The sequence below is a fragment of the Triturus cristatus genome, chromosome 12, assembly GCF_964204655.1.
Source record: "Triturus cristatus chromosome 12, aTriCri1.1, whole genome shotgun sequence".
Classification (NCBI taxonomy): domain Eukaryota; kingdom Metazoa; phylum Chordata; class Amphibia; order Caudata; family Salamandridae; genus Triturus; species Triturus cristatus.
In genome coordinates, this window is record NC_140595.1 from 103,790,719 (window position 1) to 103,816,392 (window position 25,674).

The 25,674-nt window shown below is 46.5% G+C and overlaps 1 protein-coding gene across 1 annotated transcript in view; it reads left to right on the plus strand.

The window, feature by feature from the left end:
- LOC146772750 (rho guanine nucleotide exchange factor 11-like) overlaps positions 1–25,674 on the plus strand; it is a 222,653-nt gene that overhangs the window by 179,137 nt on the left and 17,842 nt on the right. Inside the window, 4 exon segments of the mRNA XM_085637028.1 lie at positions 3,991–4,035; positions 6,051–6,248; positions 16,877–17,305; positions 22,255–22,350. Of these exon segments, the coding sequence (XP_085493154.1) occupies positions 3,991–4,035; positions 6,051–6,248; positions 16,877–17,305; positions 22,255–22,350 (768 nt within the window).

The following is a 25,674-nucleotide window of genomic DNA, read 5'->3' on the forward strand; positions in this document are numbered from 1 at the left end:
GACTGCTCACGATCTGCAGTGGTAGAAGCTCAAATGCAATTGGTCCAGCAGCAGGTGCCTTTCCCTTCCTTTACTCAGAAGTGACTGACACATCCCTACCGGGGCCCGGGTAGGTCATATAGTGGAGATGGGAATCAGAGGACTCTGGTCTCCTACAAAAGCCTGGCTCCACATCAATCTATTGGAGTTGAGGACCATTCACATAGCTCTGAAGGCCTTCCTACCATACATCAAGTGGAAGCTTGTGCAGATTCTCATGGAGAACATCACTACCATGTGGTATTGTCACAAGCAGGACAGAGTTGGGTCCTGGGTCTTGTGCCAGGATGTTTTGCACCTCTGAGGTTGGTTGGAGCACCGAGACATTTATCTAATTGTGAACACCTGGCAGGGTCCCTGACTGCCAGAGCAGACGGGCTGAGTAGGTAGCACAAGTGGAGTCTTCATTTCGAGGAGGCAGAGGGCATCTTCAGACTGTGGGGAGAACCTTCGCTAGATCTTTTGGTCACATCCAAGAATGCAAATTGTTAAACGTTTTGTACATTACATTTTCTCTGTGATGACTAGTTAGGAGATGCATTCTGGATGGAATGAAACAGGAGAGAGACACCTACGCTTTCCATCCTCTGCCTCTCCTGCCTCAAGTTCTGTGCAGATCAATAACAACCGAACACAAGTAATCTTAGTGGCTCTCAATTGAGCCAGGGAAGTGTAGTACCTGGAACATTTGGGCATGAGCGTATGTCCTCCGATCAGGACACCGCTTTGTGAGGTTGTTTTGTCGCAGCACAGAGCAGTATCATCTACACCTACATGCATGGAGATTGAAAAGCAGCAACTGACTACCTGTGATCTCTCACTTGAAGTGGTGGATGCCATCCTTTCCACCAAGTGAACTTCCGCAAAGTACTTCTATGCCAGGCACTGGGATAACTTTGTGGCCTGGTGTGGGGTTTGTAAGACTGATCACTTACAAGCGAACCTGTAAGACGTGCTTTTGTTTATTTTTATCTTTTAACAAAGACTTGGAGTGGGTGCAATTAAACATTGCATTGGGCCTTTCTACATTTACTGGGTCAACTGTCCTTGTTTAAATCACCTATTGTGATGAGATTTATTCAAGGTTTGACACAAGTTCCTTCCAAAGCCGTTGTGGTGTCTCAGTGGGACCTTAAAAATATCTTGACATTTCTCAAGTGTACGTCTTTCGGGCTGATGTATAGTTGCTCACTGCATCTCCTGACTCTGAAGACCCTCTTCTTCAATGTGAGTACATCAGGTCGTCATTTCAGTGAACTCCAGGGGATGTATTATAGAAGGTGCCCTCAGGGTGAAACGGGCATTTGCACCAGCTTTGCGTGCCCCGGGGCACTTTGGCATTATAGAGGGGGTTGCAGACGCTTGTGCGGCCCCTTCTGTAATATCGATAGCGCTGGCGCACATAAAGTGACAGCACTATCTTCAGGGGGCATTCCCTCATTTGCATGGGGGTGTGCCCAATGAAAATGATGGAATCTCTTTGCCTCTGCGCCCGGGCTGAATTACAGACGCGGGTGCAGAGGCAAAGAAGCTCTCGGGAGGTGCACTGACAGTGCCCCACCTAAAAGGTGGCACACTATCAGCCTTCTGGAGAGGAAAAGGGGTACTCTCTAGACATCCCTTTGCAGGCGGGTGCAGTCATTGACTGCACCCGCCTGCAAGAGGATCTCTAACCCACCTTCAAAGTACAGTCAGGTGCCGCCTGTACTGTGAAATACGGAGCGGATTGAAAGCAGCCGCTCCATTTTTCACATAAATGTGCTACCCAGAGAACAGCTTGAGTTCACGGGCTGTGCTGGGGGCAGCACATTCCATGAAATAGGGCCAACAATCCCTGTTTGTGCCTGGCATATCTTAAAACAGGTGCATGGGGCACAAACAGGAAAAGTGTGCCCTTTACATAATACGTCCCCAGGTGATTTCAGTGCAACTGCCGTACACCTCGTTTTTTCCAAACAAGTTGATGCTGTGTACTCGGGCAGCATTCTTGCCAAAATGGTCACTTACATTCACGTTGGGCAGTCCATCACTTTGCCAGCATTCTTTGCTCCTCCTCACCTCGTCCAAAAAGGAGGAGAGGTTGTATCAAGTGGGCTCGAAGGGCACCTTAAGATTTTACATTGATGGTGCCAAGGAACACCATATGAACAATCAGGTTTTTGTGGGGGTGAAAAAAAGGATGGCCATGTATAAAAGGACCCTTTTGTGGTGGATGGTCCGCTACATGAAGATCGGCTGTGTACTGGCCAAGAAGCAACCCCTAGAAGTTCTGACAGTGCATTCTACCAGAACTAAGGCTGCTACCACTGCATTGGCTCTTAGAGTATCTGTCCTTGACATCTACCAAGGCCACGTCTTGGGCCTCAATGCCTACCTTTACGCAGCAATACTGCCTTCACAGCCAGGTCTGGGGGAAGGCACTTTGCTTGCATTGCTTTGAAAGATTTTTGGTCTGAGTCCACTCCACAGACCCTCCGCCTGGGGAGGTGCTGCTTTGCTATCTATTCTAACATAAGGAATTTTGTGCTTAGAAGGATCCATCAGAATAACAAATAACTTACCTTTGACAATGCTCTTTCTAGTGGATACTTTATATAACTGCAGATCCCTCAATGCTCTCCCACCAGTGCTGTTCTGTGGAGTGGCTTACTTTTTAACATCTAAAAAGGTCCCAAGTTACAATTCAGCCCACTTGCACCTACAGTTGCTGATGCTCCCCATCTAAGGGAATGGAAAATAAAAACAATAAGACACTGATACCTGCACAAAAGGGTGGTGCTTAGGTGCGGCTCCTCTCTATCACTTCCAGGGTGGTACGGAGCCAACAATGAACCACATGGCCATATTTCTGCATGTGTGTATCAGGTTTTGGCTTCATTCTTTTGCTGCCTTTCTATTGCCAGACCAGACCTGAAAAGTGGAAGTTTCCAGCATTTCAATACAGTCTATTCAATAAATATTATTTGAGGTTTGATCATTCTACAGTTCGATCCTTCATTTTGAAAAATGCGAAAATCAAATTTTTTATTTCAAGTGGAAAGTCGTTAGTTTTATTTCTAAAAGTCGAAGCAATACGCTAATCTTCAACGAAAGACTTTTTTTTGCTCCTAATGCATGCTCTCTTTTTGTCAGTGTACACCAGTGTTTCAGTTGAGCCACCAATCGTCCATAGTAGATGCAGTTTGCTGCAGTTGACCTGCTCCCACAATTCAATCTATGGATTCCAACTTAATTTGTTAACCATCGATTTTTAAATTCCTTGAAATTTACAGAACATTTTAACATTTTCAGTTTTCCTTTTTCCTTTTTAAGTATGTAAATGTTATACATTTGCTAATATTATTTCATTTTCTAAACATTCAGTGACCCCCTGGGTAGGCTTGGTGGACTTCAGGTTAATAGCTGCTGCCATTCTGTACTCGGTATTGTTTCTGCCTCTTTCAGAGCAACTAAAGCCTATACCCCTGTCAGAAATTCAACTCTTCTTACTGCTAAGAAAGAAAAATGCTTTAGTTGGAAATAGTGGTATGAATTGAATGCATAATGACAAAGGCAGCGATCTTCATAGTAGAAGGCCAAATCATAAGAGTGCTTTTCAACACAAAAATGATTTTCTGGTTGCTTATCTGATAATATCCCACCAAATGGTTTTGTTGATTGTTCATCTAATCGCCTTTTAGGACATAGTAGAGTCTTTCATTTAAAGATGGCAGTCCTTACAGCATCATAATGTAGCTGCTTGGTTGTAAACTAACTATAGTTCGTATCATTACTGCAGTTTGTCTTGATTGCAATTTCTCAGGTTATTGCTAGTTTGCACCCTTGGACATCATTCAAGTTATAAGAACATATTTTATTTGAATGTTATTTATCCAAGAAAGGACTCTATAGCAATATTGCTGCATCCGTCGAATTGTAAAGCATGTTTTCTAACAATTATGCTGTTCACATGTCTTGATGATCACAATTCAGGAGAACTGCTGAGACGAGCAAAACATCCTGTCCTAGGTAGGATTTCCGGGGTCCAGATAAATTGGAGCAAGTCGTGTCTGTTCCCCCTAACGGCCTCCACTGAGCGGTTCGGGTTGGACTACCCCCTCGCCTGGTGCGAGGGGGATTTCAAATACCTGGGTATACAAATAGAAAAAAATAGGGAGGAGCTCATGCGGGCTAATTATGGCACGTCAATTACCCGCATTGCGGACTACGTTACTCGCTGGATTACCCTGCCCTTGTCCATGGGCGGCAGAGCATCGTTGATTAAAATGATAATACTACCGCAGCTGCTGTATCTGTTTCTGAATATTCCATTCCATCCTGGTGCCTTTTTTTTTAAGCAACTTCGCACCGAGCTCATAAGACTAGTTTGGGGCGGTAAGTCGCCCCGGCTCAAATGGGAAATTCTTGTCAAGCCCTATGATCAGGGCGGTTTTGGGGTCCCCAATTTTGAGCTGTATTATCGGGCAGCCCAGGCGCATTTCGCCTACTACTGGATACGGCAGCCCAGATATATGCCACAGCTCGCAGCTGAGCATTGGCTGGCACACCCAATCCCCATAGAAGGCGCATTGTATATCCCAGTGCTGGGGAGAGATAAAACGCTGTCAACGTTGACTAGCACAGTATCCGCATGGAATCAATTGGCTGCCTCACTGGGGCATGACTTGGTGTACGCACCGCTTCTGCCCCTTGTTTACCACCCAAGTATGCCCCTGCTGCAGGAGGCGGGATTCCGGAAACTGCTTCACACTATCCATGTTGCGACTTGGGGGGACCTGTACCACAATGGCGCATTTCGTTCTATGGAACACCTCTATGAGAGCTTAGACCCCTCTCCGCTTGACGTTTTTTTCTATATCCGGCTTAGACAGGGGATACGGGCGCTCACGCCCAGCTTTCCACAGGAACCCCCGCAGATGGCACCGTTACAGCGCATCCTCACGGACGAAGCCCCAGCTAAATTGGTTTCCAAAATATACGGATCGGTACACTCGCTAATTCCGGCGCCGCAGCTTGCAGCTAGGGAAAAATGGGACAGGGAGTTACCAGCCCCGTTGACGGATAAACAATGGCATTTCTGCTTATTGCAGACGGAGCGCATTTCCTCCAGTAGCCGTTTCCGAATCATACATTACAAATACATTCACAGACTATACCACACTCCTGTCAGGCTTCACTGCTATAAGCTCCGAGACACTGACTGCTGCGATAGATGCCGGGCTCCTGGGGCGGATTTCCTTCACCTGGCCTGGGCCTGCGAAGGAGTGCATCGTTATTGGTGTCAGGTGTTTGAGGCGCTCTCTACAATGATCAACACAGTATTAATGCCCTCCCCTCTTCTAGCCCTGCTGGGGTATGTAGAGCCAATACAGGCGGCACACCGCAAATTCATCGCGCTCGCTTTTTTGCTGGCTAAAAGGAGAGTTGCGTGTCGCTGGGGCAGGGGCAGGGCCCTGAAATTCAAGGACTGGGTGCGGGATCTTACCTATTGCCAAGAACAGAACTGCACGTTCTCGGAGCTTATGCCGCCAACGTCCCGGCCTAGGGACATCTGGGCTCCGCTGAGATGCTATCTTCTGGCGGGGGAGGCTGAGGCGAGCACCTAGGTTACTGCATACAGTCCTTGGGGCGTGGGTCATCGGGGGCTCCGGAGGTATGGGGGCCTGGATCATGGCCGCGGGTCCTCTGCTGGGTATACAATGGAACTTGTAGGCCGCCCCTCGGCTTTGAAGGGTGTACTGCTGTTGCTGGAAATGATAAAAGAGCGACCCCCATGATGAGGTCAGCATGATAGTAGCTTCTGTGAATATCCGACTACGGGGGTTGCTGCTATGTCCTGATAAGACTGTTATATTTGCACTGTCTGCCATGTCAAGTTTGTTTCTCCTCACTGCCTCCTCTGTATTTAATTGGCTGAAAAATGTGAACTCTTGATCGTACTATGTCTACAGCTATATGTTCACTATTCAATTGCTAAATAAAGTTAAAAAAAAAACAAAAACAAAAAAAACATCCTGTCCTAATGAAAGACCTGGAGATAGAGTCCATCGAAGACGAAGAGGCTCCTCTGATGCCAACTCACCTGACTGCGCCATTTGAAGAACAGGAAGTAGAGAAGCATCTTGCGAAGGTCCCTCATTGCGAGGCGTTGAAGTCTTTCCAGGCCCCCGAAATTACAGGAGGGTTGGCAGACTCTTCACTTGAATATGGTGAGTCCAGATCACTAGCATGTTGTTACCGGCTCTTTGTCCATGAATGTGCTATTCTGATAGAGACTTCTAACCGTAGATTTCTCACCTTTTGAATATTCCCCAGCCATTAGAATGGATCCAGAAAATATTTATCAGTACACTTGCGCTGGCAGGCGGCGCTGGGGGCTCCGCGTCAATGCCGTTTTGGATATGATGTGTGTGGTTTTGTATTTAGGCACTACTCAAGTGCACTGCCATCAGTTCCTTTTTTCCCCATAAACTGACGGAGATCCGGAGCAACAATCATTGTTGCAGGGATTCTGCACATACCCAGAACTATGCGTTGGAAAACAGGACCTCGGTGTGTAGGGGCTGAGCCTTCCTACCGCCTCAGTACCCAAAATCCCAGAATCGACTAGCTATAGTGTCACATTTGTTCTCCTACACAATCACAAAGCTACAAGTGATTAGACAACCCAGAACACAACACTCCCGACTCTCTCAGGAATCGCGGAAGCAAGACCTACCCTTTCGCACACTCTCTCGTACTTGTCCACAAAAAGAATTGACAGAGTCACTGTTATAGTTCAAAATGTTTATTTTAACTATAGTGCTCTTGTCGGAAGGAGCCTGGGGAGCAGGACTCGGGATCCCTTGTTCATACCAATATCCTGAAAACGCAGGTACGGGACGAGGTCGGACCCTTTAACAATCCAGGAAGCCGGCAGGAGGAGGAGTTAGGAGGCGTGACGCCGGCGCTGTGGACCCTATCCAGGGACGCTGGTGGATTAAAGCAGGAGGAGCTTGGCACAGCCTGAAGAACCGCGGAAGAGCTGAGAAAGGTGGCGGGAAGTGAGAAGACGCCGGATCAGCAGCCCGCTGTGGACCACCCACCTGGCAGTGCACTGGAGGACGCCGCAACACCCAGTGAACCAGGAGAAAGCGTCGGCAGAGTCCGACACCGTGCTCCGAGCCGCCATTCTCCGGGGTATGGTGGCTGGAACAGGTACATCAGCTTGTCCTGGGTTTCATTAAAACACCGGAAGGGAACGGGGACACACCAAAGACTCTCTTTTATAAAATCAAGGATGCCGGTGGCTTAAGCCTCTGGACACTACTCGAGAGGAAATAATGGAGAAGATTTACCTCAAGCAATATTTGGAGGCACTACCATATGGGACACAAAGGTGGCTACGCCAACATGCAGGTCTGACACTGGAACATGCAGTAGAAATGGCCACCTCATATGCTAGGGCCCAGAATAGAGGGACTACCAAAGAACCTGAGAAGAATCCAAGGCCCATCCAAATGGGAAAAAATGAAAAAAACCTGTCAAAATGATTATGAGCCTCTAAAACCGCGCTCAGGATGTTCTGATGCTGTTCCTTCTGCTGGCCCTCAATGTTTTGAATGTGGGGAGTGGGGCCACATTACCAAGTTTTGTAGGAAACGAAAAGAAAAAGCGTAAGAAGAACCAATGGATGTAAGCTACCTACCTCAGTCCATCCTATACGCACAGGAAACCGGTCCACTATATTACGTGTGAGTTTGAATGATCGTCCCATAACCGCCCTCCTAGACTCCGGTTGCAAACACTCAGTAATATGACACAAACTTGTGTCCCCCTCCTCTTTCCTACCTGGGAAATACGTTAGCATTAGATGTTTGCACTGAGACATTCAGGACTACCCCCTGGCCTGCATTAGACTCCAGAGCCAACAGGGTCTAGATGTTACTGCTGATGTCGGGGTCTTGCCCCACCTCCCTGAACCACTGATCATAGGTATAGACAATCCCTGCTTTCCTGATTTGATGTATGGGACTCTGAGGCATAGTACAGGCTTTCCCCCTCCACAGAACAGTCTCCTGATTTCCGAACCTTGGGCCATAGACACCCACTTTTGGGCAGCCCAGCTTAACAACAGTAGTCTCAGCGCCAAGGATGCCCTTCTACTCCCAAAAAGGGTGAACCCTTTCTTTATTGAGAAGAAGGGACTTCTGTATCGGGTGGGCATGTAAGGCGAACAACCACAATTGCTTGTCCACATGGCTTTCAGGGAACAGGTTCTGTTTTTTGCTCATGCACACCTCCTTGCAGGGCATTGTGGAGTAGAAAGAACGTCACAGTCCGTACTCCGTAGTTTCTTCTGGCCAGGTGTCAATGCACAAGTGCCAAAGTACTGTCAGGAATGTACAATATGTCAGAAGAAGAACCCCTACATCCCACCAAAAGCCCCCTTAAACCCTCTCCCTATAATAGCCAAACCTTTTGACAGAGTGGGTATGGACCTTATAGGGCCGCTCCCAAAGTCCAGCAGGGGTTATCAATATGTCCTCCTGATAGTTGATTATTCAACGAGATATCCCGAAGCCTTGCCCTTACACTCTGCTAACACCACTACCATAGCTCAGAGACTTATAGAGGTGTTCTCCATGATGGGGTTTCCCCGGGGCATAATTACAGACCAGGGAACTCCCTTCATTTCGAGAATTATGAAACAAGTCTGCAAACAACTGAGTATAAGACACATAAAGACATCTGTGTACCATCCCCAGACCGATGGTCTGGTGGAGAGGTACCATGGCAATCTCAAACTAACCCTTAAAAAACTCCTTAAAGGAGATGGAAAGTGGCAAGGCCCTTTTCCAGTGATACGTAAAATAGGTAAAACAACTTACTTATTACCACTCACAGCGACCAAAACACAGATGTATCACATTAATCTTCTCAAGAATTGGCTAGGGCCTCCACCAAAAAAAGCGCATAAGGTCTCCACTGTGGATACCAGGTCTTCCACCATTGAGTCCACCGTAATCAACGACGAGTTGACCCAAGACCACACAAATGGTATTCGTGCCTTGCTCATATCCTTTTAGAATTTGTTTTCTGACCGACCCGGAAGAACACATCTGGCAATGCACTCTATCCCCACTCAAGAGGGTGTAACCATTAAACAACGACCATACCGAGTCCCTGAGGCCTGACGTCAGGCCCTTCAGAAGGAGGTGAACCAAATCCTGGAGTCCGGAATAATAATCCCCTTTCACAGTAATTGGTGCTCACTAATCGTGCTCAGACCAAAACCGGATGGAAGCATCAATTTCTGTATTGACTTCAGAGCGGTGAATCGTATCTCCAAACAGGACGGCTATCCCCTTCCCAGGGTGGACGCACTGATAGAACGACTTGGTGAGGCTCGGTACATCTCTACCATCAACCTCACCAAGGGCTATTGGCAGATCCCCTTGGACCCTAAAGACAAGAAGAATGCGGCTTTTTCCACTCCCAATGGTATTTTTCACTTCATCGTCCTGCCCTTTGGTTTACATGGGGCACCAGCCAGTTTTCAGAGACTGATTGATGCTCTCCCAGCACGGCATTTGGACTACTCATTCGCCTACTTAGATGACATAGTGGTATATAGTAAGACCTGGGACGAACACCTGAGACATCTAGAGGCCATATTTACAGAACTCCAATCTGCACACTTGCATATCAATGCAAAGAAGTCACGTTTTGCCTTCCAGAAGGTTAAATATCTTGGGTATTTGCCTGGGAAGGGCTTAATAGAACCACAAACGGAAAAGGTAAAAGCCATACAGGAAACAACATTCCCTACCACCAAACGTGACCTCAGGGCCTTTTTGGGTTTGGTTGGTTATTACAGGTGTTTCATTCCTCAGTTTGCAGGTGAAGCGGCTCCTCTAACTGACCTTCTAAAAAAGTCCACCACCTCCTCACAGTTACACTCCCCCACAACCCGTGAGCAAGAGGCCTTCCACACTCTCAAGACAGCCCTGACCACATCACCAGTATTGCAGACTCCCGATTTCCATAAACCATTCATCCTCCAAACAGATGCCTCCGGGGTGGGTATAGGAGCTGTTTTGTCCCAACTTGATAGCGAGGGCCTGGAAAGACCTGTCCTGTACATCAGCCGGACGCTCTTCCCCAGGGAACGGGTCTATCCCACGATAGAAAAGGAGTGTCTGGCAGTGAAATGGGGGAAAGAGAAGTTGAGGTATTACCTTGAAGGCAGGCCCTTTGTGTTATACACTGACCATTCCCCGTTAACCTGGCTACAGAGGAACAAAGGATGTAACGACTGGGTGCTCCGGTGGTTTTTGTCACTGCAACCCTTTCACCGAACAAGGCAATGCGGACTTCCTGTCCCGATTCCCTATTTCCCACGATCGGGAAAATCCTGGGGGAAGGGTGTGCCGGGAGGAGCCTGGGAAGCAGGAATCGGGACCCCTTGTTCATACCGATATCCTGATAACGCAGGTACGGGACGAGGTCGTTACATTTAACAAACCAGGAAGCCGGCAGGAGGAGGAGTTAGGAGGCGTGACCTTGGCGCTGTGGACCCTATCCGGGGACGCTGGTGGATTGAAGCGGGAGGAGCTCGGCACAGCCTGGAGAACCGCAGAAGAGCTGAGAGAGGTGGTGGGAAGCGAGAAGACGCCAGTTCAGCAGCCCACTGTGGACCACCCACCTGGCAGTGCACCGGAGGACGCCGCAACACCCGTGAACCAGGAGAAAGCGTCGGCAGAGTCTGACACCGCGCTACGACGCACCACTCTCCAGGAGGAGGGTGGCTGGAACAGGTACGTCAGCGTGTCTTGGGCTTCATTAAAACACCGGGAGGGAATGAGTAGCAGAGCGGGAGGACACCACTGCTTTCTTCACTTGCTTTGGTTTCCACCCCTGTAGCAGGAACGGTGATTCCCCTCACATTCTATCTCACCCACCACCCCCTCAGTTTGACTCTCAGTTGTCGTCCACTGACTCTTTGTTCTTTTCTTTTTGGATCTTCCTTGTCTTCTGGAGCGAACCTGGAACTCAGTGTGGAGCATTGAAGCTGGAACCGCCCTCCCTACTGTTCTGGAACCGGTGAAGCCAAGAAGGATATTCTTTAGCTGGACCTTGTGCTTGCGTTGTTGTGTTTCCTTTTACTTTGGTGGATGGATCATTGGCAATAAAGCCTCCCATTGTGACCTTATTGAGTGTGTATAATTCCTTAAGGGATACCCCCCACCCCGTTTGACCTGACAGCTCTATAATGTAGTATACAAGCCACTACAAGCAGCAAAACGCATAAACCTAAAACAGTTAGCATTGTTGCAATTCCATAGATTATAAAGGGGGATGTAATTGTATACAGACAGTGGATAAAGGACTATGAGGATTAACCACCCTCCCTTTGGCTAGAAGAAATGTTATTATATAAAAGAAGATCGCTGTGCTTTGTCAGCAGACCCGATACCTTAGTACCTAGATGGTATTTCTACATCATATGAACAGCATAGCTCTTCTCCATGGAAAGGTCCCTCTCCAAGTGTCTGTTAGAACAACAGGCATCCCCATAATATCAAAGCACGAGTTCCCAGCAATAGCAGCTGTGTAAGCATGTTTTGTCTAGGTGCTAGGGACTGACCAGAACAGAGTAAAAAAGGGGCATTGTTTATCGACCTTGCACACTCTGTGCAGACTAAACTCCACGAACAAGCAGAGAACACGGAAAGCAGACGGTTCTCATGTGAAAGGCACACACAGAGTCTTGCAAAATAAAGTCATGTAGTAACGTGTGCAAAAGCAGCATCATGGCAGCAGAGTTCATGCTAACTTAGCAATGTCGACAATGAGCCTAATGGCCATATGACATCATCTCATTGAGACACTTCCTCAAATATTTTTTCTTAAAAACCAGTATGGTAGCGTATACGTTACCTGCCAAATCTACAGGCTTTAAACCCTGTGGGAATGTTCCAAACAAGTGTCTGTGACAAAGCACCTCAAGACCATGTGCTTGGATAAGATGATAAAAAAAAAAATAAGACACACAATTGATGGACGGAATGCAGAACAAATCAAAACATTCACCCCCAGTCAAGAGATCCGGGTTAAATCCATCATTCTTTTGCTCACCATGCCACCCCAGTTTAGACCTGGCCATATGCAAATCTTGACCCTGTGCCCCATGGGAACAGTCCAGCCCGAACTGCCCAGCCAGGTCCTCCCTGGACCGGAAACAAGCACCCTAGGACCGGTTTTGGGGTTTCACCCCTCTTCAGCCAGGATAGCTTGATTCCAGTGGCACAGTGAGCCCTGGACCCACGTCTGGGCATACCTGGCGCACTTAGGGCGAGAAAGCAAAAGACATACAATTGCTGGACGGAATGCAGAACAAATCAAAACATTCACCCCAGTCAAGAGATCCGGGTTAAATCCATCATTCTTTTGCTCACCATGCCACCCCAGTTAATACCTGGCCATATGCAAATCAGTCTTGACCCTGTGCCTCATGGGAACAGTCCAGCCCGAACTACCAAGCCAGGTCCTCCCTGGACCGGAAACAAGCATCCTAGGACCGGTTTTGGGATTTCAACCCTCTTCAGCCAGGATAGCTTGATTCCAGTGGCACAGTGAGCCCAGGACCCACGTCTGGGCATACCTGGCGCACATACGGCGTGAAAGCAAAAGACGCACAATTGATGGACGGAATGCAGAACAAATCAAAACATTCACCCCCAGTCAAGAGATCCGGGTTAAATCCATCATTCTTTTGCTCACCATGTCCCAGGCAGGGCCTGGTCCTGCTCCCAAGGTCACTCCTGTGACAGGTCATCTTCATGATTGAGATCCTTGGGAAAAACCAAGAAGCGCAAGAGATCCAAGCACAACTTGGTCGGCTCCAGCCCCACTTGATTTCTAGAGAAGGCATGAGGTCGTCATTGTGCCTCCTTGTTGCTGTCCTGAATTCACCCTATTTCAGAGTAGATTCTGATCCTTGCTCTTAGGTAACTGGAATTTCTAGGGACATTGGCAACGCTGCAGCAAACCAAGGAATTTGCAAAGCCATGGTGCATTTTGGCACATTATTGGCTCACTGTGATTAACATGTGGGCCCTAAGGAGCCAAGAGGGTTCCCAACCAGGATTCCGCAGACGGATAAACCCACTCTGTCAGTTAGGCCCTTTGTAACTGCTCAGGGCTCTGGCTTGCCTTTAGTACCAGTCCCCTCCATGACACCACTGCCTACGCAGGACCACAACCCCAGACTACGACGGCCAACCCATAGTGCTGACAAACCCCGAGACGGCACTGTCCCTACCTCAGTCGAGGCCTCAACCGCTTAACCTATCTTCTTATTCCAACACAGTTCCTCTACCTGCTGGAAAGCCTCATGTCCTTCATGAGTCATTTGGCATTGACTCCGATAAATTGGGGCTATGATGCTGGGGATGAGAGTACAATGCTTTACCCAGAGTATAACTTGTATGAGGATATCCCAGATGGCAGTGGTCTGGATACTTCCTCCGGCACTGGACTAGTTCTCCCCCCTCGCCGGGCCTGCCAAGTATGAAAGTGCCTCCTTTGCTATGGTTCTGCATAGGGAAGCAGAAGGTTCTTGATCTTCAACTTCACTCTCAGGAAGTTAAAAGCCAATGTTTTGTGGGAGGTGCTGCTACCTGGACAGTCAAGTTCGGAGCCCATTAAATGAGGCTATCACTGATCCCCTACTAGGTACTTGAGCCAAACTCTGCTCAGGTCCACCTGTGCATCTCCATATCGCCATACACCATCACCAGGCCATACACCTTTCCTCACCCAATACCTTACTCGTGAGAGCACTGTGGTGCAGTCTTCAGCCATTAGAGTTAACCCACACTCATTTAGCACTACTCCCCATGGCACGGAATTGAATAGGATAGCGGCCTATAGTAAGCATTTTTCTCCTCTATAAGTTTGGCCCTTTGCTCAGTGAAAGCCAGCTGCATGTTAGGCTGCTGCTCTTACACTCTCTGGGATTCCATGGCCCATATGACGTCCATGGTTCAGCCAGAAGCCTGGGACTTTGATTCGCAGACAATGCAAGATGGTTGTAATGCAGCCATGTGCACCATCCGCTGGAAACTGGATATCACTGATTCCTTTGGTTGAGCTATTAGCACCGGTGTGGCCAATCGCAGGCAAGCCTGGATGCGGTTGACCGCCTTTTCAGGGCACATTCAGGCCAGTCTCATAGGCATGACAGTTTACGGCTTCTGAAGTTTAGAGAATAAGCAGACTGGGCCCTGGAGCGGTGCACAGATGGCTGGGCCACAGCTTGACTGACGGTGAACCGCCTGTCACTCTTGCAGCAGGAAGTGCAGGGGCTTTTGATCAAAGGAGCCTTAAAGAGGGAACTGGTGACACCAGTCAGTTGTGGTTGTTGTTTCCACTACTTCCTTCAAGGTCTTCCTCTACCTCGACGACTGGTTCTTGAAGGGGGGTTTGCCCCAGGCAGACATCTACCTCCTTCAGACTACAGCGAATCTCCTGACAACTTAGGTGTGCCTGAGTCACACCTTACTCCTTCGATGAAGCTCTCCTTCATCTGAGCCATGCTGAGCAAGGTGTAGTTTAGTGCCAAGCCTCGAAGAGGAGATGCCAGGACATTTGGGCTATGATCCCAATGTTTAACCTCTGTCCTGTATCACAGTGAGGATGACTCTGAGCCTGCAGGGACTGATAACCTCCTTCATCTTGCTGGTCAAGCACACCAAATGAGAAATGAAAGGTCTGAAGTCCCTGTAGGCTCAGAACCAGGGGGACCTTTCTGATGTTGTCTAGATTTTGGAGGAGAAAGCAAAAGATCGTGAGTGATGGCTGTGGAACCTTAATTGGGTTGGCAAGAGACCTCTGTACTTTCCCTACCCAGATCCCACAGTGTTGACTGATGCATCGCTTCTGTGATGGGGAGGCCATCTCAGAGAGGCGGAGATTAGAGGCATCTGCTCTCCAGCAGAGGACCAGTTCCATATCAACCTTCTGAAGCTGAAAGTCACGCTCTTGCTCTTGGAAGTCTTACTGCCCTCCATCAAAGGGAAGCCTGTGCTTGCAGACTAAACCACTGCCATGTGGTGAAGGAAGTAACCCCTTTAGGGCCACCAGGGTCGCTAATGACCACCTCTCAGGCTCCTGTGCTAAATGAAGAGTCGGTCAACTGTAGAGAATAAAAACCAAAACTGTTTATTCATATACACTCAGAGCGGAGCCCCATCTGCCCAGTAGCTAGGAATGCAGCAGGGGGAACTGAAATCGATATGCATAAACAAACATCATTGTGTACGTTTCGTAACCAAGCGAAAACACGCTCACAGTAGAATTTTCCAAGCAGGCGCAGCTAAACAAGGAAATACAGAAAAAATGGTTTCAGCGCTCATATCTTACACAAAGTAACATAATCCAAGGTCGTTCCATCTGGAGCCTGCCACCAGACAAGACTAGATAGCCTCTATCTTGTGAGAAAGGTATGCCCTAATATGAACAGTGCACTCATTACTGAAACAGAACAGAAATGAAGAAATGAAACTCTAAGGGGATGAAAATGGAAATAATAAAATACCTTGAATCGATTAATTCGCAAAATTGATTGCCTATCATTATAGACAGTGTGGGGGGCATCAGCATTTTGATTTTTTTAAAATAAATTTTCCTTGCTTGTGGTCTGATGGAACTCATGGAGAATGTTGTCTCGGGGCTTCTTCATTTTGCCATTTTCTGTCTTTGTCAAGGAGCTCCTTGACTATTTCTGACCATGCAATTGCCTTGGGCAGTTGACCCCTGCAATGTGCAAGTGCTTCTAAATCTTTACTTACAGAGCTCGATATGAAGCACCGTGCAATGAAAACAGAAAGACTATTCTGCGTTTGTTAAAAATATTGTGTAGTGCTCCATTCCATTTCACTCCATCAGACATCCCAATCCCTTTAATATAAAACAATATAAAATAGCTAAATTATGGAATTATGTAACACAGCATAGAGACAGCAGAGTGATTTAATGATAGTACACCTAGTTTTTTGCCTTCAATGGTCTCCTCATGGCAGCACATGCCAGACATAACTAAATTAGTAATTTCAACCTCCTTTTTTCTTCTTTTTTTAACCACGATGCATTAACGTAGATTCTATCAGCCTTTTGGGAAGTGTAGAGTTCTTCTCCTACCCTAAATAACCTACCTTTGTTTCTCAGTACCTGTGAAAGCTAAGTGCTGTCAGTTTGTGCTACAGTTCTCACTCAACTTAACTGCATATTTTCAGTAAAACCGTCCATCACTTTGACAATTTTTAAACAAAATGTTATAAAGCGAAATCATATTGGTGGGTTGAGTGTATATCAGTTATCCACACCATTTGTGACTTGAAAGTATAGTGAAAAAACTATAAAATTGAGGACACATTTAGTTCTCGAAAGTACCTAAAGGGTAAGTCAGTCTTGAGTTGCTCGAGAGCCTTGTTCATGGCAAATACCACTAACCCTGAGACTCCCATTCTTTTTTTTATAATTGTGCAAGCCTAGCTGATAGATTTCATGATTTAAATATGCAAATAAACTTCCCAAATCAGGTTCTAAAAAATGTCTTGTTCATTCTTTCCAATCTCCAGTGACAGTGTTATGCTATCAGAAACTGTGTATCTATTGTGTGTTATTTGTGTATATACTACTTCATGTTCACTTGATCCTGTCTGACAATTCATATCACCTAAACCTCATTTTTATCAAGTATTTATAAGTAGCGTTGGCGTAAAATGGAATAATATCTTTAAAGTGCATTTAAAAGTTGGAGAAAAACTTACATGGTCCATTTTTCTTACAGTTATGATCCCACAGCATTTGATTCTGCGGAACCTTTCACCACACAGTGATAGTGACTTTGAGAGGGATTTGAAAATTCCACCTGAGGATGACCTGACCCCCACACCCTCTGTGGTTGGAGGGAAGGGGCACCCATGTGCAACTGTGACAGTCCATCAGGATACACGGTTGGAGACTGGAGATGGGTGTTATCCGGCTGGAGCTTTCACCCAGGGACATTCAGAGAGCAGCTCTGGGAGCGGCATGGCTCCTATAGATACTATAGATTGCCTTAGCTTCAGAGACATGAACATGACCAGTTTGGGAAGGCAGCAGTGCCAGCAACAAGGGAGAATCAACCAGCATCTGGAGTCTCAACCACTGGAAGCACAGGGGCTCTCGGAGGAGCAGTGTTCACATGGACGAGGCAGCATAAAAGTTCTGAGCGAAGGTAACATAAAATTAGGCTTGGTGTTCTTGATACTGGATTTCAAATATTTTAAGCAACAATGATCCACAGTCCGTGGCCCCTATATTAATACCTTCTTGAATAAAATCCTGGAGGGTGTTAGCATCCCCCTTCATGGTTAGCTGCAGAAATAATCCCTATCTATAAGAAGAGAGACAGAACCTCCCCAATAACTACAGACCTGATAACCTCCAAATGTTTTCTGCCATCAGATCCGATCTAGGCTACAAGACTGGCTGGATGAGAGAATGATTCTTTCTCCCTTCCAAGCAGGTTTTCGCCCAAAGGTGAGCACCATTGACCGTGCCTTTCGCTTGAATCTATCTGGACCTTTCTAAAGACCATATTTACATCACTTTTGTGGATCTAAGGGCCATGTTTCACCTGGTCACAAGATGTAGTTTGTGTCTCGCCCTATCCAGATTGGGCATTGATCCTTGCTTGCTGAACATCCTTAAGAGACTACATGAGGGGACCTATGCACAGGTGAGATGGGGGTTAATGGGGAGCTCGCTGAACGCATACCCACCGCACAAGGAGTGCGTCAGGGGTGCGTCCTCGCCCCAACACTATTCTCCCTTTATATGAATGACCTGGTGGACCACTTGTTAATTTGCATCCGTGACTGCACCAGGATAGGGGGTTGGCCAACACCCATATTATTATTTGCTGATGATTTTCCTTCTCTCTTGAATGCCCATGGTTATGCAGAACCTGTTGAATAGTTTCTCTGAGTACTGCGAATCTAGGGGCATGGAAGTAAATGCTTCCAAAACCAAGATCCTGTCTCTAAACACGTACAAATCCCACAGTAGGGTTTTTTCTATATGTGCGGAGCTAAGCTCCAGCAGGTTAATCAGTTTGACTATCTAGGGGTGAGGTTTCACACATCTACTAATTGGAAACCCAATTATTGAAATCTGAGCTTTCATTGACTCATGGATCGCCCTGTATTACCAAGTGTTACAAAGCCACTGCACCAAAACCAGTGTCCGTAGTCGTAGACATTTACAGGGCCAAGGCACAGTCAGTAGTCCTGCATGGAGCTGAACCGTGGGGGATGGAGGACATGCTTACTCGTATGACGGGACACTCTTCCTCCTTTTAAATCTTTGGCCAACTGGATGCTCTGCTATTATGAACTGGAAGACATAATTTGCCTCTATGTATCGGTTTGCTCATTGATTTTAAATATAACTTACATCTGCATGTTTTACTCTGATGTTTTTACATTATTATAAGTTTGCTAAATGAATTCCGATGATTCAATTGATGCTCTACTTATTTGCATTTTAATTATGAATGCTGATTTTAATGTGTTTTATTGCAATATTTTAATTGTCTATTTTATGGGCTTATTCCCAGTGATGACTCCTTTGCTTCTGGATCAAAGATAGTAATGAGGGATACGTTCTCCTTCCAAACTGGTTTTTGCTCTTAAATGTTGCAGATTCATTTTGCTTGGTAGTTGATTTTGGGAGATAGAACAATCTATTTAAGGCGTCCTTATACTGGTATCGTATAATCACACAATCAAAGCTGTTTCTTTGATCAACTTCAGGCTGAGATGACTGTGGCACACTGACGATGGGGCTGGGAGGTTTTCACATGCTAACTCATCTGATCAGATAGTGAGCTAGAATAATAACAGTCACATTTTGATTTCATTTGTGTCTAGAGTTTGCTGCTTGAAATTTATTCAAAAAGGCTTACTTTGGCTGGCAGCCATTGTGAAGGGCTTACTCTGCAGAGGGTGGAGTCATCATGTTAACTCCTAGGGTTATCGATTCCATCCATTATAGCCTTAGAGCCCACCGTAGTAGGCTCTACCAGCCATTAAAGGCCGGCTTCAGCGTTGGGGTTTTAACATGGGAGCGGCCCTTTAATGGCCGGTAGAGCCCGCTACGGAGGGCTCTAAGGCTCTTAAAGCATTCTGCCCCTAGAGCGCATGTTCTAATTCGTGAAAGACCTCACAGAGCCCATGGGGGTTGAAATCCCCTCGGGCTCCGACCGGCCTTTGTTCACAGCTGTTGCTGTGAACAAACATTGGAATGTTGATGCTCTGAGCTTCTACCTGTCATTAGAAGCCCAGAGCATGCCATTGTTTTCTATGGAGCGCTCAACATTCCAATGTTCTAAAAATGGATTAGAGTTGTAATTAATGATTGATCCCCTCTCATCCAGAGAACTGTTTGGAGCAACTGCACACTGTACAGAGATATAAGCATGTTTGAAAATAGTTCTTGTTTTTGTGATTTTGGGCCTTATGTAGGTAAATTACATTTACCGATTCTAAAATACCGAATTTTACCGATTCGGTATTTTAGAATCGGTAAATGCAATGTAGGTAAAAAAATACCGATTCGGTAAGTGTCGGTATTATAGAATCGGTATTTACCGATTCGGTAATGGTAACCTGTATCTCATTGATTCCTATGGGCCAGGAGGCCCATAGGAATCAATGGGAAGCCAGTTACCATTACCGAATCGGTAAATACCGATTCGGTAATGGGGGGAGCTCAATCAAGGGTGGCAGGGTGTCACATTGACACCCTGTTGCACCCCTGATTCCTGCATGTGTGCACATGTGGCATACATACATGCCCTAAGGGCATGTGTGTCTGCCACATTGCACACATATACGGGCCAAATGATGCATTTACTCAGACATTCGTCATTTACCACCAACTTTCAGTTGGTGGTAAATAACGAATCCCCACACCCACCACACACTCCCCCTACATCTCATTTCTGTATTCGGAATTTACCGAATCGGTAAAATTACCGATTCGGTAATTTTACCGATTCGGTAAATTACCGAATACAGAAATGATCCCCCTACATAACAAAAGCCTAAATACCGGTCGGTAACGGTATATTTACCGAAAATCGGCCGTTACCGACCGGTATTAGGCTACCTACATGAGGCCCTTAGACTCTACTTTACTTGAAATAAAGAAAGTTCTCCAAATGTTTTGCTGACCCTATAGTTTACCTTCTAGCTAAGATTGAAAGCTTGTTCTTGCTGTTACAGCACGGTATATTAAATATATTTCTTGAACACAGTATTTTCTCCAGGATTCATGGCTGTCACCAAATAAACACGCGGCGGGACAGTTGACTGGATGCTTATGCTGTAGACACCCAGGTCTTCTGATGGACTAGTGCAGATGATTCATCAGTTTGCCTGCGTACGCATTTGTCTTTGGAACGTTGATGAGGGACTTGGAGGAGGTTTTTCAGTAATGAGAGCGACAAGTACAACATTTATATCCTTGGACAGAAATGCAGGATTAACTTAGTGAAGAACTGTGTGTGTAATATAGACAGAGTGAAAATCTGTATGCTTCAATTCACTGGAATCGGTGATGACAGGGCAGAAAAGTACAGTAGTTTCAGGTCGGGAGCAGATCTGGACAGTGTGATTCTGGACACATTGCTGATATAATTTGTCCCCTGTATTGAGGATAGATCCGTTCTTAGTTGTGGGCCTTTTGATGGTATTGGTGAAGCGACTGTAGGCACTGACACAAACAAGCCTGTCCATGGGGCATTTAGGATGTGTTTCCAGGAGGGCCCCTCTATTCTAATTCCTGGTCCCTTTGGGCCACTGTGTATATGAGTTTGTCAGGGGACGATCTCTGGGACAAATGGGTGCCGAGCGTCTCTCCATGTACCTTAAACTTTGCTACGTCAGTGCAGTTCCTGCTGATCATTAAGATTTGTCCCACTTGAAAATTGTTCCTAAAGGCCCTTGGATGGAAGCTGTCCTAGCACAAGAGGGAGTTGCCTGTCCTCTGTTTTCTGCACAGTTCTGAGCAAATTCCTCACTCCTTCGGGTACAGATGACGCTCGAGGAAGGGAAGTGATGTTTTACTGGGTTTAAACACGCTCGGAGCAGCTTAAGTTACACACACACATAGACACACATAACAGGTACAGCACAGGCAGCAGCAGTGCCCTCTCCCTTACACCGACAGGTAGCAGCGGGGCCCTTATCCTTTAATGCACAAGATGGTTGCAGCAAATTACATTAGCCAAACTTTCCTCACAAGTACAGATTGTAGAGCACAGATGCAGCGGTAAACACTCCCCTCTATACAGTGAATGGGATCATTGCTTGCACTGGCAGCCCGTGTCTACTCATGCACATAGGATGGGTAAAAGTCAGGCGGCAGCAGTGCAGGAATACACAGCACAGCCATTGCTCCATTCATGGATCCATTCATCCATCCACCAAGCACAGCACAATAGGAGTGAAGTGCATGACCACCGCTCATGAAAAATAAAATACTCAAATGTAAATGCCTTACTGACTTTCTGAGACACACATGACCCACCAGCTGATGCCCACAGCAAGACCTGCACAGTCGGGAGTAAGGAATATGAAAGGCAAATTCCTTGGTGTGATGTTGAAGATGGCAGACAAGCATTGCAAGTGATTCAGACAAATGCCCTAGTGTCTCATTAGTTGTTGATGGAAGTGGCGCCCCTTTCATTCTTTGGCCGCATGAAATACCATCGGAAATATCTTCCTATTGGTGAAGCTTTTAAGTTATAATTTAACCATCTTCTGTATTGTGTGCACCTCTTTTTTTATTAGAGGAGAAAGTTCGATTTATATTGAATTCCATGGTGCTGTAATGTAATAGGGCTTTAGGCAATCCTATTTAACTTCACAAATATAGTGTTTTGGGCTTTGTTTTTTTTTTTTTTTTATTCTGTAAAAACTTTCAATCTTGGCAAATCATTGGAAATTGGCTACTAACCAACTTTTAGGTGACTACAATTTCATTAATGTTTTGGTCTGATCCCTTTCTTAATCGTTTTTTCTATTTGTCTCTTTTCTTCTCACTTTTTTCATATTGTCTCTTCTTCTCTGCACACCCACAAACCCCCTTCCCTTTTCCTTTGTGGTGTTTTCTGCACAGCTGTGATGGTGGGCAATAATACCATCATACCATTACCAGACAGCCACCAATCAGAAACCGAACTGAAGAATGTGGGAGGCGGAGCTAACTTAGCTGGTAATCACATTCTCATTTTCTGGTCACGAGAGTTGGAAATGATGCGAGGTAGTCAGTGCGAACAAAACGAAGGTCAGAGCTAGAACTACCTTATCCTGCTTTTGGTTTAGTGGAGTGAATGAAACTGAATGTAAACACAGTGGAAGAAGCCTATTATGATTACTGTATCCATATGAACATTAGCAGCGTGGCTCACCTAACACACATAGACTCAAGGTCACTTCACATTATGCAACTAGCGGATTTCCATCAGTGGATCCCACAGCATTAAAGTATGACTTGCTCTTGCTTGGAGGTATTGACACAAACAGTGTGTGTATCCTTCAGGAAGAATTTATTTTCCTTCATTTAATATTTGTGTGTAAGTTCCGCAGTAAAAACACGAACCAGAGGGCTTAAATATGAAGGAGAGTGATGGTGTTTAAACCATCTTCTGGAATATTTCTTTTGAGTTTACACTTTTGGGATGTTTATTTCCTCAACTATCTTACTCGGCAAGCACCATCACTATTGTCTTCAGTATCACCAAAAGATTTCCCAATATGTAGAGCGATTGAATACTCATTAAGTGCATGCGGAGCTGGGGCTCGATTATGTCTCGGACCTGATCTCCTTAAGCCCGCTCCGGTGTTGGATTAAGATCTGGAGCAGGGTGGAGCTGAAGCTAAGCCGGTTGATCCTCGAGGACTGTCTGTCGCTGGACCGGGCAACTAGTATACCTTGGATTGCTTATGTTAAGGCATCCTTTTTATCTCTAGGCAGGGCCGATACCTTTATGAATCGGATTCCATTCTCTGCCCACGATTTGGGGAATGTTAAAAGATTATTCCTTGAATGCTCCTGATCAGATAAAAAAGGTTTAGAACTTCAGAAGCCATTGGTGAGGGGCCACATTCTTAAAAAAACTGTGCAAGGGATGGAGCATACTTGGGCCTGGTTCGCTCACAGCACGGTAGGTTTTTATTGGTCAGGTTTAGGTTTAATCAAGTGCACCATTTTTTGGCTTCCCCGTGTGGGTGGGTACGGCCTGAGGTAAGGGCTCCCTGCGGTTGTGACAGTGTGTCTTTGCAGGACCTGCTCCATTTTATAATGTTTTGCTCCTATTTCAGCTGGCCTAGGAAGCGTTTCTTAATCCCTTTGCTGAAATCACTGCAGTTTAAACAAGTCAGGCCTGCCTTGTACCTTCAGACGCTCCCTACGGAGCATGTGACCTTTACTGTTTTATCTTTTTTACAAGCTGTCTGGGCGTCCAGGAAAACGAGACCGGATTAATTGTTTTATATTGTTAGACCTGGCACCATTGGCGTGAGTCTCCCTTCCATTTATTTCCACTGTGCCTCCTCTGTTTTTCTGGTGATAAATGCTCTGGGCGCTGCGCCACTGCCATTCAGTGCCGCAGCGCGGATGCTCCCTGTATAAAGATGACATATGAATTGGTGTATCCCTGATCGGCTTATTTGGTCTACCTGTTAGTCCCTAGTAATGTGGCCTGTGTGTGCCCAGGGCTGGTAACCCAAATGCTGCTATTGGGCCTGCAGCGCTGATTTGCGCCACCCACAGAAGCAGCTTGTAAAGTGTGACTCAGACCTGCCACTGCAGTGTCTGTGTGCAGTCTAGAACTGCCATCTTGGCTGTGAAGTGCACCCACTTCCCAGCCCCTGAACCTTCCCTTGGCATCATGTAAGCCACCCCTATGGTAGGGTGCATTGTATGTGTAAGGTAGGACATGCTCTGATGTGTGTAGCATGTCCTGGTAGTGAATGACACCCAATTTCGTTTTTCACTACTGTATGGCTACCTGTTCTTCATAGGCCAGAATGGGAGGTTTGGCTATTACATTCTATAGTCCTAACTGACCCATAGAACATGGTAGAAAAAATAATTTAGTATGCCTGAGCTCAGAATATTAAAATACATCTTTTAGTGAGGTTTATTTTTATATTCTGTGTTTGAAAATACCACTTTTAGAAAGTAGGTACTTTCTTGCCTAAGCCTTCCAGTGTGCTCTGCTGTTATGTGTATTGGCTGTCTGGTTTTGGAGGGACAGGGCAGGCTGAGTCAGACCTGGGTTGAATAGAGAGATCTGCCTTGGAGTGAGGGGAGGGGTAGCTCCTGCACTTGAATAGGGCTGTGCCTGGCAAGGTGAATGCTGGCTCCACCTCCCACTGTGCGTCTGAGGGCAGACCCCCTCTTTCTGAAAGGAAGGATGCAGCCTGGTAAACAAAGTGTTCCAGGGCTGGGCAGAACTGGGTTCAGTGACTTGTAGCTTCTGAGAACAAAGACTTTTGGGGTATAAATATCTGTGCTGAAACCCCTACAATTTGTATTGCCCATGGATCTCAAGACCAACCTCTGTCTGTGGAACTGCAGAAAGCTGCAGGAGAGGACTGTCCTGGTGTTGTGTGCTGTTCCCTGGATTGGCCTGCAGTAGTTTTCATTGGACTGGAAAAAGGCGGGAAAAGGAGCTGTGAGATAACTTTTTAATCTTGAACCTGCAATCACCCATGGGCTAGAGAGAGAACTAGCCCCCTGACTGAAGTCTCAGGACCAGTAGACTTAATTTTCGTCGCTAAGGCCTGTTAGTGAGCCGCCGCAGCCGAGGAGCATCAAGAAAATCATCGCATCGCTGCCACTGAGAGCTCGCTGGCCTGATCATCGACCCGCACGTATGCGGGCCTAAAATTATCGCTACAGCCGCGGAGCGTCAGGAAGATCGTCGCCTCGCTGCCGCCGAGGGCACGCTGGCCTGATCATCGACCCGCACGTTTGCGGCCCGAAAATCATTGCTACAGCCGCGGAGCGTCAGGAAAATCATCGCATCGCTGCCTCTGAGGGCTCGCTGGCCTGATCATCGCCCACGCGTTTGCGGACCGAAAATCATGGCTACAGCCGCGGAACATCAGGAAATTCATCGCATCGCTGCCGCTGAGGGTTCGCTGGCCTGATCATCGCCCTGCCCGGTTGCGGGCCCCAAAATTGTCGCTAACCCCCGTTAGCGAGCGGCTGTGACCAAGAGCGTGAAGAAAAACATCGCTAACCCGCCCATGCTGCATTTTTTGTGGATTATTTGACAACATCTCAGAACTGTGAGTAAAAAGGGTCGCAGAGACCATTGCCCTGAACTGAGCTTTGCATTCCCCATTGGAACTATTTTTGCAGCATCCAGAGAGAATTATTTTTGTACAGTATTGTGGTTTCCTCGTTATTTGGTCTTGTGATAAGCCTCTACATAAAGATAACTATTTTTTGATAGCTACCTGTGTTGTCTCCCTTGGTAGTGTTCCTCACTGTTTTTGCTGTGTATGATCATCAACGCTTTACACA